This window comes from Onychomys torridus, chromosome 14 (genome assembly GCF_903995425.1).
Source record: "Onychomys torridus chromosome 14, mOncTor1.1, whole genome shotgun sequence".
NCBI classification, from domain to species: Eukaryota; Metazoa; Chordata; class Mammalia; order Rodentia; family Cricetidae; genus Onychomys; species Onychomys torridus.
In genome coordinates this window covers 7,949,921-7,971,169 of record NC_050456.1, presented here as the reverse complement: position 1 = coordinate 7,971,169, position 21,249 = coordinate 7,949,921, and the positions used below count along the sequence as shown (strand labels likewise).

General features: G+C 37.2%; 1 protein-coding gene across 5 annotated transcripts in view; it reads right to left on the bottom strand.

Annotated features, from left to right (window-relative positions):
* Positions 1-617: 617 nt before the first annotated feature.
* The window catches only part of Dgkb (diacylglycerol kinase beta), a 700,455-nt gene continuing 679,823 nt past the window's right edge, over positions 618-21,249 (bottom strand). For all 5 annotated transcript variants that reach the window (XM_036205893.1, XM_036205892.1, XM_036205894.1 and 2 more), the window contains one exon: positions 618-4,195. In XM_036205893.1, coding sequence (XP_036061786.1) covers positions 4,088-4,195 — 108 coding nt within the window. In that variant the 3' untranslated portion in view covers positions 618-4,087. The remainder of the gene's footprint in view (positions 4,196-21,249) is intronic.

The window sequence follows — 21,249 nt, the reverse complement described above, 5'->3', positions numbered from 1 at the left end:
TGGACTTTAAAACATTGTTGAGACTGTGATAGACTATGGGGACTTTTGAATTTAGACTAAATTAATTTTATATTAAAATATTGTTGAAAGCCTATGGGGCCAGGGAGTGGAATGTGATAGTTTAAATCTAATTTTCCCCCATAATCCATAGTGAGTGTCACTATAGGAGGTATGGTTTTGTTGAAGTGGGTATGACCTTGTTGGAGGAAGTGTGTCATTGTTGGGGGGTGGGCTTTGAGGTTTCCTATGCTCAGGATACACCCAGTGTCTCAGTTAACTCCTGTTGTCTTCAGGATGTAGCACTTTTAGCTCCAGCACCACAAGTCTGCCTGTATGTATCCTCATCATGATGATAATGAACTGAACCTCTGAAACTGTAAGTGAACCACCCTCAATTAGATGTTTCCTTTATAAGAGTTGCCATGGTCATGGCATCTCCTCACAGCAAAAAATACCTTAACTAAAACACAAAATAGTTTAATCCCTAAATTCAAAGTTCTTGCTCCTGATAAAGGCAGGGTGGCTGGTCCAGGTTCTCTAATGGAAAGCTTCTGATGATGTTCTCATGGATATTAAAAATTAAGGGAGGATTTAGTGCAGAATGAATGATACACAAGTGAATGGTTAGCACTTTTATTTCAAAAACCAGGATTTATACATAACACTTTCTGAGAAAATAATTAAGGTACTTTAATTAAACAACCCCTATGTTCTAGACACAATAAGAATATATAGAAAGATTCAAATGAGGATTCATTCAAACCTTTAAACACAATGCAATTCAATTGGCTGGTTTAAAGGTGTGATTTCTCTCTTTCACAGAATGAAAGGCTCTTATGAGATTTATTTATTTATTTTTATTAAATTCCACAGCCTCAATATACTTTAAAGGGCTTTACCTTTTAATGTGAAATATACATTATACATTGAGTAATTCTTGGAGGGTTATCTGTACCATAAACAGTACAATTTGTTTTTTCAAAACAAACAGAAAACCAGCTAACACAAATAGAAAAAGGAAAGGAACCATTTAAAAGTCCGATCATGCTTGAGTAGCATAGACAGTCTCAGTCTCAAAACAGATTCTGCCCTGAAAACTGTACTTGCCCCCAGCCCCTAAAAGCGGACAACTGGACAAACGGGGGAATGCGTGCATGACTCCTTAGTACTCACTGTTTTATTTTTCTGCCTTCAGGAGATTGTCTGGACTGAACATCTGATCAGTTACATCTAGAATGAATACAGGCACATGACCTATTCAAGGTAAAAAAAATTCCCTTCTATTACAAAATCCTGATCATCACTTTCCACATAGATTACAGATAATATGCATATGGTGGGAAGTGAGAAAAAACACACTTGACCTATGCAATTCTGGTTCCACAGAGATATCATCCATCCTATTTCCTGAAAGTGTGTGTTTCTAGGTTAATTCTGGCATCTGTCTTCTCTAGTTAACAATTTAGTGTATGGCAGTGTGTAGCAGGGTATGAAACTCCATCCTCGAAATCCTGATCCTTGTAAATTAGGGCAGTATTCATTTTCACACCCCTTCACTTAAAACTCTATCGCTAGTATGCCTACTCCAGCTAAAAGAGGTTGACTCAACACCTCCAACACCCACACGCCTGGAAGAAAAGTTTCCATTTTGTAAAGCTAACATTCATTATTCAGTATTTTAATATGCCATAGAACTCTCCATTTAGAATTTTCCTTAAAATATATATTCTTCACATGAAGCTGTCATAAAAAAGAAGAGAATATCTTCTCTTATTTCAAAATCATCAAAGTAGATTTTTAAAAAACGACTTCCCAAACCCCAGGAGTAGTGTACTCAAAGGGCAAGCACATCATTTATCTTAAAATAAAATGAGTTTAGAAAAGTCAAATTTAATTTCTTTTTGAAGATTTATTAGTGTTACCCATGAATCCAATGGACTGAAATGTAATGCCTCTTAGCACAGGCTGTGATCTTGCTGCAGAGCCCACTATTTCCATTCCTGACACCATACAGGCCAGCACTTTCATTTTCTACAATCATTTCCCAGTGCAAAATACTGCAGAAGATTGAGAAACTGCTGCTGCCCAAGTGTCTTCCTGAACATAAAATAATTTGTGGATTCAGAATAATATTTTGATACAAGGTCTGCCTGCCCTATTTATAGAAAAACTCATCAGTTTGTGTAAAAATATTTATTACCTGTAATCATAGATGGACAACAGCAGTGAGTGTGGTATGTGACATTATGTCAGTGATGCTTGCTTTTCTGGTTGTTTGGAGTATTATTTTGGTCTAGATTACTGTTCTGCTGAATAACTATTTTATTATTACTATGCTAGGACAACTGATTGCTGTACTTGATTTGTAATTTTAATCATAATTTTCCTGGGAAAGCTAAATCATGTCTGAATTCTATTCAAAAGCTTTTATTTTTAAAGCAATTAAAGTTATTGTTGATTGGTATTTAGCATCCTGTGTTCCTGGAATACTAAAGGAATACACTTTATACATAATCTTCCATTACAGACATTGCTTAAGAGCAGCTATTTGATACAACAGCATTCACTTGAGTTTTCAAACCAAAGAACTAAAATTACAGCAATTTCACTTGAAATCAATAAATCCATGCACAGGGTTGTGTTCAACAGAATCACTAACTGCTATTTGTTATTCAAAGATGAATGAATCAATAGAAAAATAGAACTGATAAATCATTAGCACTTTAATGCAGAGCAGAGAGGAAAGCTGATAAATCATGCATTTCAAGTACACGTTTTCCTGCTAGCGTGTTTGAAAACATAAAACTTGCAGGGATGAGATGCAGGTCAGTACAACTGAACTACACTGAGGCTGCTCAGAAGTATTTCATTTCATATGATAGCCTCAAAGAAACATGATGAAAAGCAATAGTTCCACAATTTCTTTAAACAACCAAAGACACAAATCATGCCATGAACACCTTAAGCAGTGATCTAGGCCATTCTATATTCCTAAACATTTGAAATGTCATAGAGATGGGCCTGGAATGAATGGGCAGTAAGGGACTAATTATATGCATGATTTGCTTTGATGAGCTCAATATTACCCTAGAAGGGAACTAATGCAGTCATTCACCTTCTTGAAGTGTTCTTAAAATAGCCACTAAGAATTAGTCATATATGGTAGGGGACCAAAGAGCCATGAAACTGGCTGTTGAGCTTTGATCGTGTTGTATGATTTAGTGTTTTTGAATGGTGAGTATTTTAATACAACAAGTGGGTAACTCACTCTCTTCTAACATTTTGCTTTTCACAAACTCATAAGAACTATAATTTTCTGATTCTTTGGTGGGAAACGGATTCATTAGGCACATAGTTTAAAACATCTATTTGGCTACTAGTGTGATTATACATCTATGTCTAGATTCTCATGCAGAAAGGACTAAGGCTTTGTATGTCATCACAATTACTGTCAGTAACATATTTTCACTCATTTTCTTTTTTGGAATTGAAAACAAAGCTAAACAAAAAACCTTTTCTATTTTTTAGCACAAGAAAAATCTTATGCCTGATATTTTAATGTCCATTCAGAAGAGTAATGATGTTGAAGAAAGACTATTTAGATATAGCATGGTATCATAGGCAACTACTTCATAAAGTCTTTGATTTCGGCTCCTCCTTGAGTCACAGGTCTAATGCCATGGATACACTGATTCTAACAGGGCAAAGGAAGGCAGTTTGCACTCGGGATCATTGCAGCCTTACTTATTAGTGCTTGCCAATGACAGCAATTACCTCAAGAATCATTTCCCGTCAGAATCCCTTGCTCTTTCAGTTTGTAAATGGAAATGGGTAAGATGTGTGTGAGAGACAGAAAAACCTAGGGTAATGCATGCAACTGAAATCTGCAGTATCACGTCACATAAACATCTACTTTTTTCATGCAGAGATGCCTGTAAAAACAGAGACAATAAATGTCCTAATAGCCAAATTTTACATCAACTCAATAACAAAAACTGTTAATTCCATGATTCTGTCAGAGCAGGAGACTTGAAATCGTTCCAAGTGTTCCATGGCGCATCTTATTGAAATTTCTCCTGACAGAGGGTTACTCCTTGCTTCGGTTTCTTGTTCTTTTGATGAGTGAACAGAATAACCCAGTTTTGGGGGGAGGGCCCATCAGCATTGGGGCTTGGTTCTTGTGTGTAATTTTTATCTAGGAAAGAGAAAAACAGAGGAAGAGTGATATGAGGACAAAATACCAAGTTCTGAGAAATTCTTCAGCTCTATTTTATGAGTAACGAAAATAACACAAGGTTAAACTTCAACTTGAGAGTTTCATGATTTCAGAAATACTTTAAGGAAGATGAGGATATACATTTCAGTGGTACCCAAATGTTAACCCAAAGTAGAAATTAGTTGAAGTCACGATTTCAATATGGTCTGATATCTAGCTAACCTCACTTGTCCTACTTCAGTCTCCTAGAACTTTTACTTCAGAGTGCATGATTACCCAGTGTCATTTCTTGAACCTTAGTCTTGTATTATTGAAACAGGAAAAGAGTCGCCATTAGTGTATTCAGAGTCCCGACCATGGCCCAGCGTTAGGAGGTACTTAGCATTCAACAAACCTTATTTATCTTTTTAATCAGATTGTTTCTCTCTTTAGACATGAGCTGCAAGGCTTCATTTCCAAACAATCATTAGAAATGAAAGTCAAAAGTTAACATGCATCAAAGGTCAGAAATGATCTTTCTAATTTGTTAATTAATTGGTGATACAATAGAATCAGACACCAAGAAGCCTCTGATACTCAGAGGCAGTGTTCTCAAGCTACTCATGTTGATTTCTGTGATATGAAACCACGAATCACCTTAAATGAGACAACCTTAAAGTAGATTATGTCTGCAATTTTCTCTAATTCAACTCTAAATTAGAGAAGACATTTTATGAATATATGCTATGCTCAAAGCTAATTGAAAGCAATTATCAAATGGCATTTTGTCTGTGACTTTAAGATACATTGTAAGATAATAAATGATTCTCATTATGTAATAAAAAGGTCACATCTTGCCTTTGGGCTACTGATGCTGCGAGTTTTTCAAAAGCAATCTGAGACATTTTCTTTGGTGAACTGCGACTAATACAAGAGCCATCACTTATTAAATATCAGTTGTCATCTGCGCAGCATCCGCACCAGAGATGAGTATTCCTCTCAAAAAGAATCACCGCCTCATTAGAAGCTGAAAAACTATCTCCGAAAGTGCATACCTGACATTCTTCACTTGTCTTTCACTAATAGCAACGAAGCAAAGAAAATAGATGCTTGTCACGTGAATCACATCATTAAATCAGTATTAGGACTTTTGGGAAATGAAAATTCACATTCTACAGAGATATTTAAAAAACTGAATGAGCAAAAAACTTTAAATATGTTGGAAGCAGACTATGCTGGAAAAAAATACATTTTTTTTTTAACTATAAAAGTAAATTGCCCTTTTAAAGGCCAATAAGCTCAGCATGGCCAAAATTCTGTGGTTGCTAGCTCAATTTTAATTTTGTTGTCTATGAAATGAAAAATTGATAGCCATCAGTTAATATATCAACATACCCACTCATATGTAGATTAAAAATCATCTCTACCAAACTTGCCTAATTCAGTTTTCTATCACATTGAATCTTTTTTCATTAATTAAGATATTTTCTATTTGTTTTACATATCAACCATGGATTCCCCTGTTCTCCCTCCTCCCACCCTCCAGCCTCCCCCCGCCCCAAGTCCCACCTACTCCAAGGCAAGGTCTCCCCTGGGGAGTCAACAGAGCCTGGTATATTAAGTTGAGGCAGGTCCAAGCCCCTCCTCCCTGCACCAAGGCTAGAGGCAAAGTGTCTCAGCATAGGCACTAGGTTCCAAAAAGCTGGCTCATGCACTAGGGACAGGTCCTGGTCTCATTGCCTGGGGACACCCTAAACATTTGAAGCTAAACAACTCACCTATATAGAGAGGGCCTAGTCTAGTACCATGGAGGCTCCTTAGTTATTGGTTCACAGTTCATGTGTTTCTACTAATTTGGCTATTTGTCTCTGTTTGTGGTCTTTAATCATCTATCTATCTGTCTGTCTAGCTCTCTCTCTCTCTTTCTCTCTCTCTCTCTCTCTCTCTCTCTCTCTCCTCACTCTCTTTCTCTCTTTCTGTCTTTCTATTTTATATCCTGGTTGCAATTTCCTCTCTTTCCTCTCTTCCCTGTCCCTCTCCTCTTCCCCTCCTCTCTGTTCCCACTTCCACAATCCACTTCTCCTCCATTTCTGTTTAGGAAAGGGCAGGTCTCCCATAAATATCAACAAAACATGGCATATCAAGTTGCAGTATGACTAAGCACCTCCTCATGTATTAATGGGGAAAGATGATGCAGGATGAGGACTAGGGTCCCAAAAGCCAGTAAAAGATTTGAAGACAGCCCTGTTCCCACTGTTAGGAGACCCACAAGAGGACCAAACTACACACTGTCATATATACGTAAAAGGCCAAGGTAAGTCCCATGCAGACTCTCTAGTTGTTGGCTCAGTCTCTGTGAGCACCTATGAGTCCAGGTTAGTTGATTCTGTGAGTTTTCTTGTAGTGTCCTTGACCTCTCTGGCTCCTATAATTCTTTCTCCCCCTCTTGCAGGATTCTTAAAGCTCTGCCTAAGCTTTGACTGTGGGTCTGCATCTCTTTCCATCAGTAACCGCATGAAGCCTCTCTGATGACAACTGGGCTAGGCATCAGTCTATGAGTACAGCAGAATATTGTTAAGCATCATTAACACTGACAATTTTTTTCTTCCAACTGTGTTTGGTTCTATCCTAGGTTTCTGGGTCATCCAGCCCCTGGGTCATGGTGATCTAAGCAGTGTCAGGGGTGGGCTTACTCTCCTGGCATGGGTTTTAGGCCAGACAGGTCATTGGTTGGCCACTCCGTCAATCTCTAGGCTACTCTTACACCAGCACATCCCATAGGCAGGACAGACTGTAGATTGAAGATTATGTGGCTGTGTTAGTTTCCTACTCCTTCCACTTGAAGTCTTGTCTGTTCACAGGAGATGGTCAGTTCAGTCTATGTATCCACTGTTGCTAGGATTCTTAGCTGGGGCCATCCTTGTAGATATGTTGGAGATTTCCTTGTACCAGGTTTTTACCTGACCTTGAAATGTGCCCCCCCCCTTCCAGTAGTGTCTTTCAGTACTCTCCCCCTCTGTTTGCCCCCTCCACACATACCTGATCACTCATGTTCCCATCCCCATCAGCCCTCAGCCCTCTCACTACATCTCTTCTCTTTTCCCTTTCCAGGGAGATCTGGGTATCCCCTGTTGAGCCTCTTTGTTACCTTGCCTCTCTGAGTCTGTGGATTGTAGCATGGTTATCCTTTACTTTACAGCTAATGTGCACTTAGGAGTGAGTACACACCATGTTTTTCTTTCTGGGTATGGGTTACCAAGGATGATTTTTTTCTGTTTCCGTCCATTTACCTGCAAGTTTCATGATGTCATTATTTTTAACAGCTTATCACACTGAATCTTAAACAACTGATTTGTTTTTATTCTTGTTTATTGGTTTATTCTTTGAAAGTTTCATCTCTCACTTATCTTCCTCCTGACTAACTACCTTTTCCCTTCAGCAAGTCCTTTTCCTGCTCTCCTGTCTTCTTCTTGTTGTTGAATGACCCGGTGGTTTAACATGGGCCACTTATGGAGATGTGGGTGTTAAGTTATCTTCTGGAGCAGAAACAACTCATCAATAGCTCCACCAGTAAAGATTTCCTATCCTCTAGGGGTCCGGGATTACCATTGGCTCTCTGATGGGTAAGAGACTCCTCTTACATCCTCATTCACTTTTTACTGGCTCAGTCTCAAAGCAACTGACTTTGAACTCCAGATCCCTTTGATGGGATCTCTTATACAGCATCTCCTCATGTATTAATGGGTAAAAATGACCCAGGATGATAATTCTAGTCCCAAAAGCCAGTAAAAGATTTGAAGTAATCTGTACTTCAGACATTGTACCAGGAAATTTGAGTAAATTAAATATGTAATCATTGTTGCCATGACATTATAGTGCCCTAAGAAAGAAAAATGAAGACACATGTACAATAATGTCATAAGTACTGAAACAGGAAGTTAATCAGAAAAGGACTATTTTTCTGTTCTTAAGTTGAATCATTTTATGAAAAATATTGTTTTTCAATGAGCACCTAAGGAAGTGGTTATCATGTATTACTTACATAATGACTCTACCTTCAAACCAAAATAAACAAAGTAAACAAAATAAAAACATAAATTTTGTATTTGTAGTTCTGGGTCTACATCTATTGTCAGTTCTAATAGGATTGGGTCATCTTGGAAAATGAGATAATTATCAGCAATATTGTAAGATTTTAAAAGAAATAGTTCTAGCCACATAAAATTAGCATCAGTTTAGGATTAAGTACAGCCAACAGTTCACATGATGAATATCTATGAGACTTCTATACTGGACATCATTTAAAAAGAATAAGTCTTTTGTTTTTATTGTATTAAAAAACAGCATAGTATCTCACTCAGTACTTTTGATATCATAGGGCCATAATGCTCAGCTTGCATTTTCAGGTTGGAAGACATGTATTAGCCAGTTTTGTTTTTGCAATTATCTATAGCCAGTCCTCTTGGTTATTTGACCTTTCCTATATGGTCAATATACACTATTATATTTTTAAAATATAAATTTATTTCTGTAAAATCAAAATGAAAAACTATTAGTTTTATTTACCTTTTTGCCAGAAGATATAACAAGGAAGAAACTTGTACTCATAAACTCTCTAACACATATCCAAGCTGTTAGTATACAGCATCTCATTGGATTAATTATATGTCTTTGTACTTAGCTGAAGTAAAAACAATCCCATTAAGGATGTAGATGCATGAAGACCAAAGAACATTAGTATAAAATGTGCAAGATGATAAATATTGTCCTCAATGGCCAGACATTCTACTCTTCTAGAAAATTACAGTGGGATAAGAAAGGCAATTCTTCTGAGTGGGGCATAGTACATGCCTATAATTGTTACACCTAGGAACCTGAGGCTGGAGGAATATGGGTAGATCCAGTCTCAAATGGAAAAGCAAAAACCAAACCAAACCAACCAACCAATACACACACACACACACACACACACACACACACACACACACACACACACACACACAAAGGCCTTTCCATCAATGAGTGTAATGGTGATGGTAGTATGAGCCTGTAATGCCAGCCCTCAAGAGGCTGAGGCAGGAAGATAACAGGCTAGAACCAGTCTCAAAATTCCATATGGAAACTTGGAGGTATGGTTAAATAGAGTGGAGAGGGGGAGGGAGAGAGAAAGAGAGTTCACGTGCAGTTACTCTGTAATTGGGAACAGCACCCCTACTAGCTAGCACATGCTGTGAAGTGAAAGCCACAGTATCAGGAATGGGTTCCTTTGTTTGTTATTGGCCAGGGGGTCGCAGAGACCTCCCAAATATTATAAGCTATTGCCATTCCTTTTGACTACCTTCCAGAACTTGATAGCAAGTCCTCACACACATCAGTCAGAAATTAAGAATAATAGCACTTACATACACAGTTTCTACATGGCAAGTAAAAATTTTAAAGAACATTAGCAAGAATATATGAAGATTTACTTAGATTTATTGTAGCAAGATTTCTGCTAAGTGCTTTGCACATGCTGTTGGATGCTGCTTGGTTCATCCAGCTCTGAGCTGACCTCAACTGAAAGTCATTCAAATGAAAATAAACAGTGTATAGAAAAGTATAGAATTGAAGTATTATTTCATGAAAGTGATAAAGGCAGGAGTTTATACCTTCCTGTGTTGAGAGCAGAAGGCAAATAGTGTTGGTGCTTTCTCCAGAGGTTTACTGCCGCTCAAGTACAGGAGGAGAGAAGAGACACGAGTTTTCTTTTGTTTATTTTCTAAACATTATATGGCTCAGGTCATTGGTAAATATTTACATGGTTTCCTGTCACCTATCATCAAATATTTCCACCAGTTTTCCTATGAAAAGTAGAATTTACCTTGCTTTTCTAGTCTGAACACAGGTTATACAACACTCTTTTCCTTGAGGCATATCTATTTATGTAAATTCTTCAAGCATTCTGATAAGACTAGAACAGAGGTGGGCTTCATTTCTTTAAGGAACTCCCCAATTGCTATAGGTTCAGTTCTGAGCATCTCCAAAGGCATTAAAGGTTTACTCACTAGCTTATGGTGCTGTTGGGAGGCAGTGGAACTTTAGAAGGTGGGGTCTTATGGGAGGAAGCTAGGTCATTGGGGGTGTGCTCTTAAAGTGATATTGAAACATGTAGTCCCTTCTCTCTCTTGTTTAATGGCTGCTTTCTCTGTCTGGTGTTAGCTCCATGGTGTTCACTACCACCATAGACCCAACAACCGGACCATTGAACTATGGGCTACAGCTTCTAAGGTTGTAAACATTTTCCCCCGATGCATTATTTCTCTTGAGTATTTTATCAAGCTGAAATAAATCTGGTTAGCATAGGTTCTTTGAAAAGACTAAAAGACTAATTCTTTCTGTGATTTTACTTTTTCCATTATCTTATTTTATTTGTTCATCAATCCTAAGATGTATGTGTCAACATTTTTGCTTTATGTAATAAAAGGCTAGATAAATGTGGTTTCAGTAATCTGAATAACACATTCATTTGTAAGTGCAAGAGCAGAGTTTGAGAACTGACCCTCCCCTATCCCACCTTGCTAACCAGCCCCTCTGTACCTTGCTCTCATCTATTTTCCTGGAAAGCTCCTCCTTTCTGATGATGATAGCAAAAGTGCAGCAGAGGAGTGCTGTATGTGTGTTGTACATGGAGCTGCAGAGATACTGTCAAGAGGCACTTTGTCATGGTGGAATCTGCATTTTGTTCTCATCAGCATAGTTAGGGATTGGGTGCCAGATGTGAGGCAGGACAATCAGAAGGCAGGGCAAGGTCATGATCCACTCAAGAGGTGAAACAGACTTTAGTTATGGGATTGACAAACTGAATTTAGCAGGGGCAGAGCCAAGAGAAGCCAAGCAGGCACAGCTTATGGGACATGTGCTTGGATGTGCTGGGCACTGGAAAAGGAGAATGTGTTTTTAAGTCTTCTGTGTCTCTAAATCTGAATTGCCATGTGTAAAGTTATAGAAAGGGAAGCATTTTTGGCAAGGGTGACAACTGGGAAGCTGGTGATGTCAGTATGTTAAGTATGACACTCTGAAGGAGAGGTCCAATGTCTTTGGATTTGTGGGTGTGGAGTTCCGAAGGAATCTGTAAAATTAACATACCCACAGTAACGCAAGAATAGGTTACTGGCACTGAAGCAATTGTGAAGTGTAGGTATATAACTTTTTAACAGGAGGATACTGACACTGACGGTCGGAGCAAGCGAATGACATCCTGTGAAAGATGTGATTAGAGATCGCCAGAGAAGTGGGGGTAGTCACTGAAAGGCAGCGCTCCATATTCTGCCCTGTCTTCAGTGCGGGCTAGTCCTTATCTATTACATAGTATTAACTTCCAAAGCACATGTGCTTGAAGGACATGCATGCTGAGATTTGTCACAATCGTCTGCATAGAATGCATACAAGCTATTAAAATGTGTAACCTCATTCTAAATATTCAAATTGTCTTTGAGAGCTGAATGTGGCAGGGTGTTTAAGCAGATGTTCACATAGTTGTATTTCTGTGGAGGGATAGATAGTAAATGTTTGTGGCTTTGTGAACTGTGTGGTCTTCTGTTCCACTCCACACTGCTGCTACAGTTCAGTGTCATTGAACTATGTGAAGATCAAGGGGTAGGACTGCTCCAATAAAACTGTATTTATGGAAACTGAAATTTGGATTTCATAAATTTTCACATCATGAAACATTACTCTTCTTTTGATTTTTTTCCTTACCATTTATGTGGAACCATTATTATAAGTAGCCATATAAAACATAGGCATAATTTGGTGAACTTTAATAGAATTAAGTTCTATAATGAAAAATCCAGTGGTAAACTATGAGTTACAAAGTGAAACCTTTTTAAATTTAAAATAATGCTATAGAAAATGATCAATAGTTGCATGATGAAAATAATTTTAATGGTATATCTTTGCTGCATTAAGTGCCATCATTCAGAATTTCTTTAGTGAAAAATTCTCAATTGGAATGTATGCTAATAGTTCTGAGTTTGGTAATGTACACACTGATTACATTTGGCTTCAGTAATAACATCTTCAATTGATTCTCATGGCTTTTTACTAGGTTAACCATCTTCCTTTCTAAATATTCTCACCAAGCCTAGCCAAAATTTTCTTTCTGTGCTTCATCTCTTTAAGAATTTATTATCACTGGGTTTATTCAGCTGCCTTAGAAATGAATGGAGCATCCAGAGCAAGGTAAATACCATAAAATATGTTGGCAGAACTTAATTTAGCAATCATATGAAACACTAAAAGTTTACCTAGTTTGATTTCCAAATAAGATTGTATCCTTCCAATAATGGCAACCCTTTTTAACTCAACCAAGCAACAAAGCCACATGACAGTGGTGGGTGTAAAAGTCCACAACTGTCAAAGGAAAGAGAGCAAGAGCGAGCAAGAGAGAGAGAGGAAGGGAGAGGGGGAGGAAGGGGGAAGCAATGAAACAACAATTTTCTGAAGTATCTTCCCAGCTTCCTTACAATCCCATTTTCTGAAATGATGACAATTTCCAAATTTAATGTTAAGTCTTTAATAGCATCAAATTCAAAGAATTCACTGTGAAGATTTTTTTTAAAAATCTCTCAAAAATTAAGTTGAGGGTCTTCCGTGCTAATGCAATTCATAGGAATTTTAAATACATATGAAAAAAGAAACTTTTTCCCTGATGACAATCAGCCATTTGGCCATGCTGAAGGAGAAATAGTTAATACTTAGATTTGAAACCTCTTTTAAGATAAAATCTTTCTTCATCATTCAAAAACTATTTTATTGCCTTAATTGATTTCCAGGAAGGTCAAAGAAATTCTTAAAACATTTTTATTATTCCTGTGTCTCTAGTGAGAATTATATTGACAATTTTATTCCAGGAATCATCAAATCTTTAGTCTTATGAGAAAACACTACCAACAAGAGGATAAAGAGAATAACACAAAAAGATTCCCCCCTTCTAATGACAATAAAAATACACTCAAAATTCACTTTTCATGAATTATACTTCATCTTGAATTTCCTATATGATCTTTTTTCATCTCGTAAAGCCAAACAAACAAACAGACAACATGGACTTAAAGACCCTAAGCAAAGGTTTGAGCCTGTCCCTTGTACCCAGCCAGCTTTTGGATTCTGGTCTAGGATGCCCTGTTTGTGCTACTGAGTCATTATCTGTCCCAGGAGGATAACCAACAAATGTCACTTGATGCTATGGATGTTATATATATGATTAATGGTAAATATTATTTTTCAGCAGCAATTTATTTATATTTTTAATATAATCATGTGTTTTCCAGTGAAAAAAACATTTTTTCAACCTTTCTTTTTGAGATAAAAATATCCAAATTCTTTGGATGTCACTGAGATGCTGCATTGTGGTTACCTGCTTTCACTCTGATAGCTGATAGCATTTGTGACACATGCTAGGTTCTCCTTTTACCCAAAGGAATACTAGAAAAATACCACTATGGGGAATTTGTTAATTATTAAAAGCATTTTTTAAACAAACAGTGTCCACTTCCTAAACTGAGCCATGCCCTAGTGTATCATGGCAATGATCAGAAAAACCCAGCCTTTAGTGTTAAGGGTCCTCAAGGTAATACAATTTTGACATCACAGTTATTACAGAATGTCCATTGTTTGATGCCATAAGAGTTGACATTCTCAACAATGTGTCTAGAGCATTGATGAGTGAACACACTCTAGTTAACCTAATCTGATGTAAACAGAAAAGTCCTGCTAGTTCTCCAAATTCCCCCATTTCGGGAATTGTTCCATAATTGTTCAGCCGCTCAAGAAGATTTGGAATCTCAGCTCCTCCTTGAATGACCCTTTCTCACCTCTCCAAACAATTCACTACTGAATGAGTTTGAATTCCTGTGTCTAGGTTCTACTATTGCAGAAGCCCTCCAACACTAGTTACTCCCATGCACAGTCTTGACTCAATCATTCTAGCCTGCATCTGTCTTGCTCAAACCTCTCCTCAGTTCCACATGACTCTTGACCCAAAGCTGAAGATTCTTTCTGTGGGCTTCAAGGCCCCGTTGCTTCACAGGAATCACTCCTACTGAATTACCTGCTTTGCTTATAGCTCCTTTCTTTCAGCTCAACTTCTGTCTTGTTTTCTTTCAGATCCTTGCATGCTATACACCTTCCCGCATTGCTGCCTTTTCCCTATCGGCCATGTTTTCTCCCTTTCGGGTTGGTTATGTACTATTCATCTTTTGATTTTCAGTCTTCTTTGAAATTCTGTGAAAACTTTCCTGGTCTCTCTGTCTCTGTTTCTAATTCTCTCTCTCTGTCTCTCTCCCTCCCTCCCTCCCTCCCTCCCTCCCTCCCTCTCTCTGTTCTTTCACAATTTCATACAGGTCTATATCCAAGAGTATATAGACCCAGTCTCTCTATTATGCTGCCTCAGAATTATAGACCAATAGTGTGTCATAGACCTTAGTTCATTACAAAATATAAAATTTTGTATTTGTGTGCATATTTAAGAAGAGCATATCTACACTCAGTTCACAAATCATGTCATGAATTTTTACCTTTCCATTATAAAACTATAAGAAAAATATTAGCACCTTTATAAAAACATCATTAGTAAAGTGTTACCAATATTATTAATATGAGATTCATTAATAAACATTTGATAAAGGAACATTTAAGTGAATTGCTGACCTTTTGAGTTGATTGGGATAAGATACTTGTATTTCCTTACTAATTTTTATTTAGTGAGTTGAACATCATTGTATTAATTAGGGCTTTTATTGCTGTGATGAAACACCATGACCAAAGTCAATTTAAGGAGGAAAGAGTTTATCTTACTTTATAGTGTATAGTCCATTATCCAGAGAAGTAAGAGCAGGAACCCATGGAAGTGACCTGGAGGCAGGAACCCACAGAAGTGACCTGGAGGTCTGGAGGAGTGTAGCTTACTGGCTTGTTCCTCCTGGCCTGCTCAGTTTGCTTTCTTATACCATTGAGGACCACCTGTCCAGGAGTGGTGCCACCCATAGTGGGCTGATGCCTCTCACATAAATCATTAATTGTACTAATACCCCACAGGTTTTCCAACACACAAATCCTATGGAGTCATCTTCTTTAAGATTCCCTCTTTCAGATAATGACTGTGTTTGTGTCAATTTGACAAGACCAAACAGCACATGCTTGTTTGATGATATTCAGTCTCTTCACTCCACAGAATTACTTCGAGGATGGTGCAGTTAATATCTGAAGACTGAACTTTTTTCACCTCAAATAAAGCCTGTGAAACTGTGTTCAGAATTTTCAAATAAATAGAAACAATAAATTATTAAATTCTATGCAGGTTATTTTCATTAAGAGTCATTAAATTTGTATTGGTTAAGATTCTTATGAAATACTGGTTCTTATTTTGCAGTCAATACAGTTGCTAACCTCTTTATGAAAAGCTAATAGTATATTAGCTTAGTTACTAATCTTAGTTCATGAAATCAAAGCTCACAGAGCAGCAGTGAAATGGGCACAAGGCAAATGTGAGACAAGAGCCAGGCTCAGGTCTGGCAATCCACCTGGAGATGGTCTTTAATTGCTGAAAGAACTCAATCAATCCTGTGAGTTAGTCTACTGATGTACATCAGCAAGGATACACCTCTGAGCTGACCCCCTGTAGAGGAGGATGGTAGAATTTGGCCTACACACATATTTTGGTGCTACTGAAATCTAATACTTCATTCATCCCTCCTTTCTCTCTGTTCCCTGTCTGCTGTGTCCAGAATTCTGTTGGTTGCATTTAGTTCTCTCTCTTTTAACAATTGTAGTCTTGCATCACAACATTCTAAATGCAGTGGTACACTTCTCATTATTTATCATGGTTTTACATATTATGTCCAATTGGTTTTGGAATTGTTACTGAAAAGTTTAAATATAATGGATTATTATGTTTAGCTAAATAGAATTAATTTTCAAAATGAAACAAATAATTCTTTGAAAATAAGGAATGATTAATATTTAAACTGAACATATTAAGGTGAAGATCTATAAGACAGGTAAGTCTAATTATAAACATAGCATTTGGGATAACTTTAAAAATATAATAGGGCAATAAAAATTCTTTAAAATATTTTGCTTGAATTGCAATCAGATTTAATCAGTTTGGCATTAATTAAGCTCTAATAATGTACTTCAGTATCTTTCCTAAGTAGTGTGATCCATTTCCTCTTCATCCAGTTTGAATTGTGCACATTATGGTGTCATCATCATTTTAAAACATACTGAGAAAATGACAGAGCTGCAAAATTAAAATAAATGATTAATGATATTTTTTTCATGTTTTATACTAATAGGTATTACTGGGCTTTTAAATTAATAGAGCTGTCAAGCAATGAACCAAAATGGAAATTATATATTCCAGAAACACCTAAAGATGACACTGTGGAATATTTTAAGTTTTAATTAGGAGGTGCAGTTGTTTTGTCCCCTGTAACCACTGCAAATTAATTGGAAATTAGTCACAACCAATGCATTTATTCCCTTTAACAACCTGAAATGAGGAGACTGCAGCTTTATGCTTTGCCAGTCTTGTTTGGGGGCCAGAGCCCACACAGGCAGTAAATTGAATTGTCAATTACAAAAAGACAACAACTGTTGTGAAATTAGGAAAAATTAGGTACAGGTAAACAGAACTAATTAATGCACAAGTAACAGGGGAACACATTAAATAATGCCCGCCTAAACACTAACTTGTCAGTCTTTGAAAAAAATTAAAGTTTAGAAATGTAAATTTATGCAAAATATTTATCAATTAAGACTTAGTTAAGGGATGCATGTATTGTGTTTTTTCTAACTACGATTGCAGCATTATTTCTATTCACACCTTAGACTATGTCGTGCACCCCTAGAAGCAGCATTTTGCTTGATCAAGTGCATTTCATGTTAATTTTATAGTCCTCCAAATAGGAAGACAGATACTCACTAAATAACAAAATGTAGGATTTTCTTCAGTAGGGAGTTATCCCTTTTCTGTATTTAAATATTAATCCCAATGGCATTTCTTTTGTTCCTTTGCTATTTAGTTACTTATTTTATTCCTTGACAGTTTCATAATTGTACATAATGATTTTTTTACCCTACCATCCCATCTCTTGCTCCTCCCTCCTGCTGAAACCCTTTTCCCCAGCAAGTCTCTCTCTTCTGCTTTCTTGTCTAGTGTGTGTGTGTGTGTGTTTGTGTGTGTGTGTGTGTGTGTGTGTGTCCTACCAAACTGAACTAGGATTATTTACATAAGTGTGGGTGAGATTACTTACTGGAACATAGGCAATGTCCCATGTATCAGTGGCTACACCACTGGAGAAACTGACATCTCTTCCTTCAACAACTATTAACTGTCAGTAGTCAGTAAACATGTGTAGGCCCAGTACAATTTCTAGGCACACACACAAATTCACTATTTACATTTTTCTACTTATGATTTATGGATTACTCATTTTCATTCATAACTAAAAACACATTTGCTTCTTGCTGGATCTATTTCACACCCTTCTAAAGTAAACAATTAGAACAATACAAGATTCTCTGAAACTAATGTCTATCAACTCAGGAATGGGACAAGCAGGAAACAAAAGAAAGGACTGTCAAACTTTGCCAAGATAAAGTAGGACAGCCCTTCAGAAAACCTGCTTCACAGATAATTCTGTCAGATTTTCTAGGCCTGTAGGCCAAAGATGGATGCCCCAATGTTGCAGAGACTCTGTCAGGTGCGGAGTTGGTGAGGTAAGAGGTGGTAGCTGTGTCTTGCTCTGTTTCTCTGATCTTTCAGGTTTAACCCTGATATCTGGCTCCAGGTTTTTATTATAAGACCATTTAGGATTTGTGCAACACAGGAGTGCTAAGTTACAGTAGCTATGTAACTGTCAATGAGAAAATAATCAACCTGGTGCTTCAAATATTACTTAATAATATTTTAAGTTAATCAGTTTAGTGTAAGGGTCTGAAGAGATTCAAATTAGAAAAATTTACTGATAATTTTACAACATTCATCTATTCTGATAAATTCAGATCTAATTTTGTTATTATATGATGATTAAACATAATCTATATTATTGTGAAATACATCATTTTCCTGTGAGATCATCTGCAAATTCTAGTAGAAAACAATGAAACTCACTATTTCTTTAACACTCTGTCCAAACCTTAAACATATGTCAGATTTGTCTCATCATAAAAGCAGGTGGGTTTATCTCTTCTTTTCAATTCTATCTAAGATTATGGCAAAGTTACTCTAAATATAAAACAAGAAGTCAGGCGAGCTCAGGTAGGCAATCCTCTGTGAGTTCAAGGCCAACCTAGTTCTACATAGTTCCAGAACAGCCAACGCTACATAGTGAGACCTTGTCTCAAAAAACCAAACCAAAACCACAAACAAAATCAAAGAAACAAAAATACAAAACAAATAGCAAATGAACAACCCCATCCCACAAAAAACAAAAAACAAAAAACAAAAAACCAACCAACCAGCAAAGGAACAAAAAACCCAGGAAGAGTTTCAAGGACATTAATACAATACTAAACTTACACTATAAAATCATTGTTTCTTTCTTTGTGTTATTAAATATCATCAGTCATAATCTCAACAACCTTTCAATATTCCCTTGTGATGCATAGTGATTGATGTTAGTAGTAAGAGAGTCTTTTCAAGAATCTTGAGTGATTCTGGAATCCAGAGGCCATGTAAACCACAGAAGAGGAGACCTTGTGCTCTGGACTGCCTTTATTTCTCCTTCACCTGGATGGAGAGACACTTAACTTCCTAAGTAGTTTTTTCCCTCCCTCCTTACAGAAATTCCATAAAACATTGCTTTCAAGGAGTGGAAAGTATTTTTAACTTCTGACTGCATGCAATTTCTGCTAAAGTGCAAGAAAAGTTGACTATTTCGGTTGCAGATGCCAGCTTGCTCAAAATAACATTTAAAACAGTAAAACCTAGAATGGTTTTTAAATAAAAACTGATGAAAAGAAGTTGTTAACAAAATGGCTGTGATTCTGTCAGAGTGGCAAGGTCTTAGAATTTCTAATCTGTCTTTAGTTCTCAGGCTTGGGGGTCGTGACTTAAATGGTAAATATAAGGAGATCCAAATGCTGTATTAAAAAAAAGGACAAATCTAGCTGGGTTTTTATTGCTCAAATTTGTCCCATTCTCTCCTAATTCTTCCCTGGTATTGTTATTTGACTAAAGTAGTTTCTTGGTGGAAACTGCTCCATGTTGGAGTTGATTTTAAGAATGTTTGTTGTTTTGTTTTTTGTTTTTAAACCCAATGAGCTAGGAATGTGGCTTAGTTGGTAAAGTGCTTGCTTAGCCTGCATGAATGTGGGCTTGATGTCCCACACTGCATAATCTGAGCTTAATAGCATATACCCTTGGACTCTCAACTGTTGAGTGATAGAGAAGAAAAGATATAAATTCAAGGTCAGTCTTAGCTACATAACAGTTGAAAACAAGCCTGACTGTGGTTACATAACACCTTGTATAAGTAAAATGGGAAAAAAAGCAATATAAACACATAAAACAAAACAGGGCTATTCTGTTTTCTAATAACATGTATGAATGCCTATTTACATGATATTCCCAAATAGAGAGCACTTTCATGCCTTTCAACTGCACGGACTTTGAGAAGGTCATTAAAACAACTCTTTCTTAAACTAGCTTCTTGAGTATTGAACAGCCACACTCTTTCCTTATCAGCCATATTCAGAAAGCTTCCACAGCCTGCTGCTTCCTTCTCTGACCCTGCTGTCCCAAGAGCAGTAGAAAAGGGCTTGGGAAGAGTCCTAAAACTCTGCCTCATGACCTTGGATAGCACTGACCCTGAACTTCATAGGCTAAAAACCTCCTCCTCTCTCATGTCCAATAGTCATGGAAATGTTTCCACATACAAAACAATCTTCCAAGAAAATATCTATGTGCTTCAGTAATGATATCAAATCATTACTGAAGCACAGAAATATCTGATATATCAATGTTTTCTTTATAGGTAAGTGGGAGAAAGTTAAAGCTGTTATGGTCAAGTATTTTCACTTAAACAAGGTAGACACTGTCTTAAATTGCTTAAATACAGTGATAAGGTGTGGCAAAAAATGAATGAAGATTTTAAAAGTGAATACAATTTTTAACAGTCAAGTTTTAGGGCATTTATAAGACTTGTTTCGTGGTTTTGAAAGAGATATGGAAGTGGAAAACATATTGTGAAATTTCCAAGTCAGCAGATGGACATTTGTGGATAATATGTGGACATGATGGAAGGAATTCAAACAGATCTCAAAGCAGCCCTAGGCAATAAAACCTGATGCAGAGGGGCAGGGTCCTTCCTTATGTAAAAATTGAGTCAGAGGCACTACACTGTCACCGGAAGTACTGCAGACCCTGGGCAGACAGCTTGAGGCAGCTATCAGAGAGGCTGAAAAGCCAGCCAGGCTGATTTGGGGAAACACTCAGAGCAAGAAGTAAACCAAATTAAGCACAAGGTTTGTGAATGTCACCCCATCTTTCTTGTACTTCCTGGCTTGCGTCTAAAGACAACTATCTTATTTACAGCAGATGTGCATCCCAAGTACATTCAGGAAGGCCAAAGAGAATTATATTTTTCTTATTCAAGGAGTAGGAACATTAGAGATTAGTGAAGTGACTGCTGTGTGCACTCACTCACACACACACACACACACACACACACACACACACACAAACACACACACACGCACTAATGCCTTCCATCTTGTCTCCTTTCAATTATATGGCAGAGACAGGTGCCTGAAACTCAGGAGAGGAGAACCCTCCTCTGATAGAGAAGTTATGGCCTCAGAAGAACAAAGAAAAGCCCTGTCTGCCTCTATCCCCCAAGTCTTCAGAGTAAGCTCTGTTTTCAATGTTCTGCATGCTTTTCTTTTCTTTTGCCTGTTCACTTCCTAAAAAGAGAGGAAAAGATGTGGAATTGGGTGAGTGGATGGATGAGAAGGTAGGGAAGATCTGAGAGGAGATGAGGGAGGAAAAACTGCCAACATATTTCACGAAC